General features: G+C 50.1%; 1 protein-coding gene across 1 annotated transcript; it reads right to left on the minus strand.

The window, feature by feature from the left end:
• Positions 1 to 7: 7 nt before the first annotated feature.
• AP2M1 (adaptor-related protein complex 2, mu 1 subunit) lies at positions 8 to 11,026 on the minus strand (the record flags this gene model as incomplete). The annotated part of the gene is made up of 9 exons (XM_008946955.1): positions 8 to 218; positions 546 to 657; positions 799 to 896; positions 1,578 to 1,713; positions 2,204 to 2,323; positions 4,902 to 5,043; positions 5,139 to 5,274; positions 9,625 to 9,707; positions 10,744 to 11,026. Coding segments are annotated over 9 exons (1,245 nt in total), but the record flags the coding sequence as incomplete, so codon positions are not given.
• Positions 11,027 to 11,035: the final 9 nt, after the last annotated feature.

Raw genomic sequence — 11,035 nt, forward strand, 5'->3', positions numbered from 1 at the left:
AGGTGTTTTCTCTGAATGTAGCTGAAGACTGAGGAGAGGCGGAGGATGGCTTGGAGAAGAGGGGGCCCGCCAGCCTGCTGGGGCTAGCATCTGGTCTCGTAGATCCCACTCCTGCCAATGTACCTCACCCATTTTATCACATCGTGGTCACTGTAGTTCAGCTTTGGCTCAAAGACTTTCAGGTAGCGCACCTTCAGCCCAGAGGGTGCAAAAGGGACCTGTGGAGAAAGGGAAAGGGAACGGAGGAACAGAGGGGTGAGATGCTCTCCATACACAAATGTGGCAGGACTCCTGAGCTACGCATCTAGAAATGGGCACAAAGAGCCATGGTTCCCTTCCCTACAACCTGCACACAGACTCTAGTGTCTCCAAGGGCAATTTTTTCCCACGAGCTTTGTACCTAGTTGGTCTCATGTTGGGAAGAGTTACACACCAGCCTGGGACAGGGAGCACCCCAACCTGTGCAGTCCCTGAGGGCAGAAGGGGCCGGGCTGACAAAGCTCCTCTATGGTTAGCTGCATGCTGGAAGGCAGACAGTGACTCACCTCGAAGTTCATGGAGATCGGGGGCCGAGCCCACTTCTTCTTGTCATTGGTGGGCAGCAGTTCAATCTCCGCACTGATCTGGGATTCCTTCATTCCAGCCATACGTTTTATCCTGTCAGGGAAAGCCCAGAGGTGAGAAGGTGCCCGAGTTTACTCCCCACTACCTGTACTCAGGGCAGAGAGGAGCCCTGAACAGACTCTGCCTCCCCAGGCCCTGCTCCTGCAGCACCCCAGACCCAACACATGCACTCACTTCCAGACAATGGCGTTCTCACTGGCCTTGTACTTTGCCTTCCCTTTCATACAGATGACCTGCACTCCGCTGGTGTTGAGGGGTGTTGGGATCCGGACCTGGAAGGCAGAGTCTGGTGAGCAGGGGCGAGGAGACTGCAGCCCAGGCACTCTGTGCAGACTTAGGGCAAGGCCACTTGTCCTGGACCACTTGGCTCTCTCTCTCCCATCTCAGGGCCCAGAGAAAAGCAGCCACCAGGAGGCAGTCCTAGGCCAGCTCACCACTTTCTTGAAGTAAAGAGTCAAACACATTTTCAGAATGACAACAGACAGTGAGGAGCAGGGCAGAGCTCTCCAGCTCAGGCTGCAGGAAGCCTGGCTGGCATCAGGCAGATGAGCTCAGGAAGGACACCAGGCTGGCCAGGAAGGTCTGGCTGCACCAGCCCAGCTTTGCAGCAGCAAGTCTTTCCCAGAAGGGAACTAGGCTGCAAAGCCACCCTTAGCCTGTCCTATACAGCTCATAGCCTGCTGCCTGCCTGACACACCATCAGATCACACAGAGAAGGGCACCAGCTTTTCAGTAGCCAAGACATTAAGTGAGTGGCTGCTGCCAAGGCCTCTCCCAAGGTAGCTGTACAAGTGAAATGATTTCCACCTTCCTTCCCATGGCACAGCGGCACCACATGTCTGTGGGGCATTCAGTTCACTCGGTCCTGTACAAGCTTGCGGACTCATCCGTGAGGACTCTGCAGCAGGGGACAATTCCCAGGCACAAGCGACCATGGGTTTTTATTCTCTTACCTCTATCTTCTGGGCCAGCAAGGAAGGTTTGAAATTTGATTTGATCACCACCTTCACTTCCAGCTTGGTCCGACCCACCTCCCGCACCAGTGGGATCACACGGAAGGGAAGGATAATGTCCTTAGTGGTTCGGTATCTGCAGGGATGGAAGCAACAGTGAACTCTTAACTCCCTTATGGCCTCAAATTGTACCAGCCTCTGCATCCAGGGAACAGTTTAGAAACATCATCCAGAAAGGAAGCCATCCCAGAAAGAAGTAGCAGCAACATCTGTGCTGCTGTAGGGCAGTGATAGTTTGAGTCCCAAATTTTCTGTCTGCTTCTCGCCAGTGGCCCTATTTAAGGACACCGCTTTTAAGCCCTGAAAAAACAGATAGAGCAAGCTGAAGAGTGAGGAAACCCACATCCAACGCTATGGTTGTGGCAGAGAAAACCACACAGCTGGGCTTCTACCACATTTGTAAACGGAAGCATCTGCGGGACACCCTACAGATTCTGCTCCGAAAACAAGACAGCACAGGCACACTCATTAGGTGCTCAAGGGCTGCAAGTCTGCCCCACGGCAGCAACACCACTGCACCAGCAAGCAGGTGCCACCACCAGCCTGTTCATCCCCCACCACAGTACCTCATGAGCTCAAACTCTCCATCTGGTGGAATGAAGCTGATGCTCCTCTCGGAATCAAACTTGCTGAGCCTCACACACTGGTGGAAAGTGCAGTCGTCGATGGCGATGGACTGTTTGCCACTGAAAACACAAGACACAGTTAAACAAGCACGAGCTGCAGCCCCAGGCTCTTGGTGCAGTCAAAGTCTGCCCAGGCAGAAACTACTCTATAGAGCATGTTGCCATCGCAGGTGTCCAGGAAATGGGGAGGCAGGGAGAGATTTAGGGAACAGCAACCTCTTGGCTCAGACTTTCCTTGTTTCACCACCATGAGAGATATTATTTCAGGGAGCTTGTTTGAAAGAACTCTCTCCCTCCTCTCACCAAAGACGAGAGATTAGAGGAGCACCCTTCTGTCATAGCCAGCAACACAGCACATGGGCCTGCCTGCCAGCAGCACCTCAGGACTGCACAGGCACCTCTGCTGGCCCAAGTATTCCCACAGCACAGTTCAAACGAAAGAAAACACTTTCCTGTCCACAAAGCTATCCCACTGCCACACAGCCAGGAGGTGCCAGGCTTGGGGCCTTCCTGTTCAGAAAGCACTTCACAGCTGTCAGCTCTCACTGCTAGCAGGTGGTTTGATCCTAAACCAACCTACAACCAAAAGCTATAACATTATGCCATAAAAGTTCTATCTTCCACTTCTAAAAATCTACACAGCATCCATCTGCTCAGGGAAGATCTTATTGCTCTCTAGAACTCCCTGAAAGGAGGTTGGAGTGAGGTGGGGGTTGGTCTCTTCTCCCAAGTAACTAGTGATAGGACAAGAGGAAATGGGCATAAGTTACACCAGGGGAGGTTTAGGTTGGATATTATGAAGAATTTCTTGATTGAAAGAGTGCTGAGGCACTGGAACAGGCTGCCCAGGGAGGTGGTGGAGTCACTGTCCCTGGAAGTGTCCAAAAATGTGTGGACATGGTACTTTTGGACATGGTTTAGTGGTCATGGCAGTGTTGGGCTGATGGCTGGACTTGACCTTAGAAGTCTTTTCCAACTTTAATGATTCTGTCATCTCGGTGCACTGGCCTAACCTGCCAGTGCTGAACTCATGCTGGGTTCCAGTCTCTGAGAATGCCTTCCCTGCTACAGGTCCTCAGGTCAGACAAGAGCTCTCAGCTACCAAGAGGGACCAGAAAACGAGACGGCAGCAGCAACAGAAGAGGCAGCAGTGCAGAGAAGGTGCAGCAGCACAGCACTGCGATATCTAGGCTGCCTCAGCTGCTGGGAGCAACAGGACAACCGGGTGGTCCCAACCCAGCTGTCCTGGGCAGCACCCTTACCTGCACGAAGGGGAAGCAGACTGACCCCAGGCTGAGCAGCTGCTCTGTTACACAGCCCAGTGGTGCAGTTTGTGCTTCTTAAGTGGGAGTTAGTCCTTCCTAACCTGTCCCCCAGGTGACAGCCAGCACTAGCCAGCTAGTTCCTGTTTCTCTGGAAGACTGCTGGGAAAGCCCTGCTGCCTAGCACTGCTCCAGGTCTCAGGCAGCATTATTCAGGTTTTGGTGTTGCCACATGCTAGATGCCAAAAAAAGCATCTGGTAGCCACTGTCCCTTTTGGTCACCTCATAACTAAACACTTCTGGAAAGTAACACCTCAAAACTCTCACCCACTGGAGAACCACAGCTAGGGAGAGACACCTAGCAAGAGTCCCTGTGTCTGTCTTCTGTAACTCAAGAAAACAGCACACTGACAGGCAAAGGCACACGTGGCACAGCAGCTTTGGGCCACTGTTACCAACTCTTCAGAGGCCTACACAGTGATGTCTTCACTACAGTGCAGCCACATGAGGCTCATCCATTTCACTAGCTACATTTAGGTATAGGGAAGATGGCTTAAAGGTGACAGTGAAGCAATAGCTCTTGGCTTGGTTCTGAGAGAAAAGGCAAATAGCAGCTCAGCTCCATTTACAGGAACCATCACGGAAAGTGTCTGAGATCCAAGTCACATGCACAAGTCACACAAAGCAGGAGACAGGGGGAGAGCAGAGTGCACACACAGCTGAAGCAGGTTATCTACCTTCCCAATTCACTGGGGGTCAGCAAAAAAACAAAACAACCAAGAGAAACATAGTTGAGTTCCACATGGTTAGTGAGACACAAGTGGCAGTTCCTTTGCTTTTATCTCTTCACCCCAAGCAGGAAGGCTGGAAAAGGCCTAAGACTTGTTTTCAGCTTCAGTGGGGGTACTGAGATGAGCCTCCAACCCACACAGGCACAGAGCACCGGTGTGTCACCAGGAGGGGCTTACCCAGTGTTAGTCTGTCAGCTGTCCTAGCCTGTGGGAGCTGCCCAGGTAGAGCTGGCTACAGTAAGAGGGGCTCCTTCTCTGTTCTGTGGGAGCACTACTACTGCAGCCTATGAATCAGTCTCTGCACTGACTAGAGCTGCTAGAGACATATTTTTTTTTAAAAAATCTATCTTGGGAGAGTGTTCCAGCTGCAAGAACTCCACACTTAACACTATGTTTGAATCTTAACACTTAAGAAGCTGTAGAGAAGCCCTCTGTATCGAGGCTCTCAGGCTGGTAGCTTGCTTGACAACTGACCTACCCAAAGGGAAGGAAGGATCAGCTTTGTCCGGATCAGAACAGCTCTTGAGTGCTGCCCTTTCATAGGAGTTCCTGGTGGCAAGTGGCTTTTACCCCAACACCTCTTACCTTTTCCCCGTTTCATCCGCAGTCCCTTTGCCCTGTTTTTCAATGACAATCTTGTCATTCATGCCAAATTTGCACTCTGGCATTCCACTCAGGTAACTCTTCATCACCACTCTGCCAGAGACATGGGCACTCAGAACCTGACCTGGTGTGGAGAAGGACAGTTCAGAACGCTTAGGGAAGTCCCCACTCACAAACCCTGAAGGGGAGAAGGAAGCCAGCTCAGCACCTCCTACTTACCCTGCGGGGACATCAGGAGATTCACGCTCTCCAGCACATCAAGGAAGAGTTCGTTGCGACGGTATTTGATCCCTTCACGCCTCCATCCAATCTGTCCAGTCACCTGGCTGGTGATCTGGGACTGCTCTTCCTTAGTCTGAAGGAAAGAAACATCATCTTACTCTTCTAGATATATTCAAAGACTAAGAAACCCTGCTCTAAGAGCAACCTCTTGCCATTTATTGCACACAACTGCTTTTGACACTTAGATATGGGTGCTGTGACACCCACCATGACTTGGTCATTCTCTCCTCAATACAGCAAGTCCTATGCTTAATCAAAAATCGGTCATAACAGCAGGAAAGTTTCTTCCATTTTGTTTAGCCAGTCTGTTAGGCTACGTCTAAGTGCAGCAGGGAGGCATGGACCCCAGTAATGACATTCCAATCATTTCTCAGACTGTCACATCAATCTATGATAAGCAGAGAAGCAGCTGACAGGCCAATTGGTGCCCTTATCCAGCTGGAAGCCCTAGGGCCACAAGCCAGCTAGCTGCAGCTTCTTGATGACTGTGGTCACTGGAGTTACACACCAGCACTAAGCTAGCACATCTAACAGGCTCTAAGCCTCCTAAAAGCACCACAGACAGTGTTGAGAGGCACAAGGAGGTTTCCTACCTGGTGCTACAGGTGGAGTCCAGTCACAAGCAGAAAGTCAAGAGGTAGATGCAGAGCAGCAAGTGTGGTGCACACAGGGTTAACAGGCAAGCAGGTCAATAGCAAGAAAAGGGAGGAAGGGAGAAAGAGGCAGGTTAGGCTTAAGGCTACATCATGACAGGAACAAAGCAGGCCAGCTCATCATTAATTAGGTAGCTAATTAGCACAAATAAGATGAGGGGCTTTAGGAAATACAGTACTCCTAGCAGTGAAGTGGCTTTTCAGACTTGGCCTGTTATGCAGCACCCAAATACAAGGCAGAGCAGAGGCAGCAACAGGCCAAATACCACTCCAGTAAAAATTCCATGCAGAGCAGACTCATCATGTTGCCATTCCTAAATCAAGCCCCAGATGTTTACCACAGCACAGATGCCCTGACTATGGCAACTATCAGGCACCCAAGACTGCAGACATTTGAAGTCTGGGTCCTGTATAAAGTTATCATAGAATCATTAAAGTTGGAAAACTCCTCTAAGATAATCAAGCCCAACTGTCAACCCAACACTACCATGGGGACTAAACCCTGTCCCAAAGTGCCACATTCACACATTTTTTTGAATGCCTCCAGGGATGGTGACTCCACCTGCTGTTCCAATGCCTCAACACTCAGTCAAGATCAACACCCACCTCACCCCGACCTCCTTTCAGGCAGTTCTAGAGAGCAACAGGGTCTCCCCTCAGCCTCCTCTTCTCCAGACTAAACAATCTCGGTCGTGTCCTTGTGGATTCTGGCTCTTCCACCACAGGGACTGCTCCAGGCGGAAGCGGGTCCTGCTGCAGCAGCCCTGGGCTGGGCCCACAGGGTGGCAGTGCACGATCTCAGCTGCAGCCCAGCCCTGCCTCGGTTTCACACAAGCTCTTGCCACAGGCGTGGTCACTCCTCCAGCAAGCAGAGCCATTATCTTGTCACCTCAGAGAAAGGAGTTTATGCTCCCCTGAGAGCTGCCTGGGTAAGAACTCAATGCAGTACAAAAGACCTCCCCTGTCTGGCCCGCCAAAAAAACAAGCCTCCTTAGATGCTTTGTTCAGGCATAAGCAGAAAGTGAGGCACACGTGTTTATAACACCCAGTTCTCTGGCTTCCAAAGAGAGACTGATCACGTGCTGACATTCCCATCTCCTGCAACAGCATCGGTGCCACAAGCCTCCACTGGCTGCTACAGAACATAACTGGATGGACCTGGAAGCAGGTGCTTGGGGGGTGGTCACCCAGCAGCCTGAGTGTTCCCAATGGGAGGGACTGAAGGCACCCCAGTATGAAGTTTCTCAGGACTGAGAGCTTCCCTGAGCTGGATGAATAAATCAGCTAAAATGGGACAATACCCAACTTGTTGTACTTGGTTGCCAGCACACTGACCAGGTTAAAGGCAGACAGCCACCAGCAGGTTTCCTGGGCTCTCAGAGCTAGTGGCAGCCCTCTCCTCACTTTCAAAAAGTTACACTAGCATTTCAGTACTACAGTAGCTCTAAGGTTTGGGGAAACACAGTAATTAAGAGTTGATCAATTCATACTGCTGGCAAGCACTTGGAGGGGAAGAAAATTAGAGTATTCACTTAGTTAATGAAGCCCAGACAGAGACAATCTGAAGAGAACCGAGTACATAGAGCATGGCTCCACCTTGAGGTGTAAAAGCAGGTTTAGCCGCTGCTGGAGGAAGATAGCTGAGCCAATGCCTGCAGTGCTGCTCTCTGAGTAGTGGGCTACTTCATGGGGCAGGGATTAGAAGTAAAGCCACAATGCACGCCAGCACCTTTTAAAGCCCGTGTGCCACGTCACCCCATTCCCAGAGCAAAAGGGAACTTCCCTTGGCAAGCAATGCAGCAATCAGACCCACTTCCAAAAACATAAAATCAGATCCTGTAATCCAAGATCACCAGCCCTGGAAAGTCCACTGTAGCAATACAGGGTGGGCATTCAGAGCACAGCAGCTCAGTACACCTCAACTCTTCCACTGAGAACAAAGTCAAAATATTGAGTTTGCAATGTTAGCCGTAAATGGATTTTGCTCCTTCAATTCAGCCCAAGGAAAGCACCATCAACAACTAAGCAGGGATAAGGGAACCCAAATGACTGGGCACCGAGTCCCAGATTTTGGTCCAAGGTACCTGCTAAAAGTGAGCTGTAAGTGAAGGAGTTGGAGGCTAGATGTACCGGAGGGCAGACAAGGAAATACAGCAAGTTCTATTTCAGTTGTTGCTCTTGCTGTACTGTGCCTGGAAAGGGTTACATCTGCCTTTTGAACTGAGCTGCACAAAATTTCAACAGAGCAAAATAACTGCTTACTCCTGTAAAGCTAAAGTCCAAGCTCCTCTTGGGAAGGGAAGGACTAAATCTGCTGTTGGATGAAGCAAGATGCTGTGACAGTGGTTTGCACACAAGCAGCATTACGAGTTTGTTAGAACAGAAAAAAAGCAAAAAAAGAGCTAGGGAAGGAAGTGAGGGTGGGGGTTAGTTTTCCTACCAACAGGAGCTGACTCAGCTATCTTGAGTGCTGACTGCCCAAAACGTCAGACTGCAGAAGGCTAGAGCAATTTGCACGAGGGCTCGGGATGCGGGATTGGGACCGGATGCACTCACATCTGCCCACTGATACCCTCGTGTCCTCTTGCAACACACCCTTTGCTCTTCTAGTAGGAAGTATGCTGCACAGGGGCAGCTTCTCTCATCTCCTTCTTGAGAGATGCAGCTAACCTTGCTACTAGCAGATCAAAAGTTTAAAGAGTAGCTCTTAGGAAGTCAGAGCTGGTGAGCAGAGTTGACAGAGAGCCTCCAGAGACTTTGACCTCTGCTCATCCCAAACAAGAAGAGTTGCCAGGTAAACTCTTTTAGCACTTTGCTTCTGTTCGTACCTTGGGGCTGAAGCTTCACCCAGATCTCTGCTGCAGACAGTTTCAGTACAAAATGACTCCCAGATTTTTTTCCTGCCTCACCTGCTACACAGGGGGGAGGACTGAGTTTTAGGCTGTCATTAGGAGTTGTGTGGCTGTGTGAGATGGACAAGGTGAACAATATTCCTTGGGGACAGGAGAAACACTGACTGGAGCAGCCTTTCGGTTTCAGAGGTCGAGCATGAGCTGTCCAAGACGGGAAGCCTCGTTTTGAGGGCCTTTGGCCTGGAGCAGGATTAGAACTAGTTTAAAACAGCCCAATTTAAGTGTCTCTCTCCAGGCGCCCTTTATCTTCTACCTCCATGTGAACTCTATTGCATTGGTTAATACTGCACCAAACGCACAGCACAGATTCTCATCTCCAGCATGAGAAAGCTCAGGCTGTACTGATGCTGATCCACAAAGATGTTACTCTGTCACTGCCTGTAACATTAGCTTCCTGACCAACAGCAAGATTCACAAGGCTGAAGGATCCTTCCTTACAAGGCAGCCATGGAAGCTTGACAGCTCAAAACACTGGGGGCTGGTGGAAAACAGACCTGCAGAGTGAGATTCACACACACAGGAGCTATTTCTGGTCCAGCAGGTAGATTTGTTTATCCTCTGTCAGCAGCTGACACAGAGCAGAGCCTGAAGCCAACAGTCACTGACATGCATGGGACTGGCATTAGCCTAACTCAGGGCCCTTCCTCCTGCATCCTACACTGTGCCAGGGAACATGAGGACACACAAGTACAGCGATACCCATATGTCACTGAGCTACATCTCTGCCAGGGTGTTCTGTCTACTCAGGCACCTCCACTCAGCACAAGTACAGTGGTTTCTTGATAATTAACTTTCTTGAACAGGCTTACAGAAAATTAACCAGCAGAGCAGTGCTGTACCCAAAATTCCTCTGGTTACCTGACTCTTGATGCCTTGCTGAGTGATGAAGGTCTTCAGGGCGCCTGTTTCCGAGTTCTGAGGATAGCCAAAGTCCAGGATTTCTACGGAGGATAAAAGGAGGTTAGTTCAGAGCTGCAAGGTATAAACATGCCAGCTGTCCTAATAACCGTTTCTATGAGGAGATCCAATTAGTCCACAAACACTGCTTACAGCTTAAACGCTGGGGTAAGTTGGTGGAGCATTCCTTACCAAGAGAAAAGAAACAGATTTGCTAAATTGACTTCCCAGTGCAGTGTTTTGGAGAGAAGGGGTGATGGAAACCTGTCCAAAATACTGGTTTTTAAATACAACTGTACTTCAGGACTAAATATGAACTAGCCATGCTGTGTGTACAGGGCACAGGCAGGAGTTTTTCCAAAAACATCCAAAGGGCAAAAAAGGGTTTATTCAACAGCAGAATAGTCTACCATGACAGCACTTTCTTTAGGTTTTGATTTTCTTACAAAGACGTAATAAAAAACACCAACAGAAGAGTAGCATCACTGCAGGAGGGTCAGTGTGGGAGAGAAAGGGATGTTAGCTGCAGACAGCTAGTGTGCACTTAACACCACATGTAACAAACACAAAGTGCTCATGTAACCAAAACAGGGACAGCTCAAGGGCAACCTCCACAGGCAGGCTGCTGTCACCCGCTGCTGAAGGGACACTGCATTAATTATTATTCTTCTGTGGTGAAATTTGCAGCTATATCACTGGGAGAGAGAGGGCTGGGATGGAGCAGGTTGGGTTTTAGTCTCAGAACTGCTCCCAAGAGGCAACTCAAGAGTGGCAGCCAACCTCAGTATAACAACAGGCCTACATCTAAAGCAGGACCCATGCAGAACCTGGGGTTAGTACCAGCTACCTCATTTATACACGTTCACAATTTCCAACACTTCAGCAAAGTGATCCACACAAGGCTACAGGCTTCAGATGCTACCCTTGCTGCCAGTACAGGTGGCATTAGGAAGCACAATGAGCAATTCTGAACCATCACATATGCTAAAAATACTTCAAGGATTATTATCACAAACTAAGCTAAGGGTTTTAGAGCAGCCAAGCGCACTGCCACATAGCAGACAAAGGAAACAATCTCACCGTCCAGCAGCTCATAGATCAGCACGAAGTTGTTCTTTATGTTCTCCTCGCTGATCTTCCCAAAGTAGGCCGTCATCACGTCACACATCTTGTAGAGAAACTCGAACACCATGGCGGCGTTGACATTCTGCTTGGTGACGGCAGCCAGCCAGATGTTGGAGCGCTTGACGTGGAAGAAGCTGGTGCGGGCGATGTTGGTGACGGGCGAGCGCACCTGCTGCCGCGCATGGATGACATTGACGCGGAAGGCGTCGACGGCGTTGCGCCTGCGGGACCAGCGCCCAGCGTCAGG

Source organism: Merops nubicus, unplaced genomic scaffold (assembly GCF_000691845.1).
Source record: "Merops nubicus isolate BGI_N331 unplaced genomic scaffold, ASM69184v1 Scaffold23109, whole genome shotgun sequence".
Lineage (NCBI taxonomy): Eukaryota > Metazoa > Chordata > Aves > Coraciiformes > Meropidae > Merops > Merops nubicus.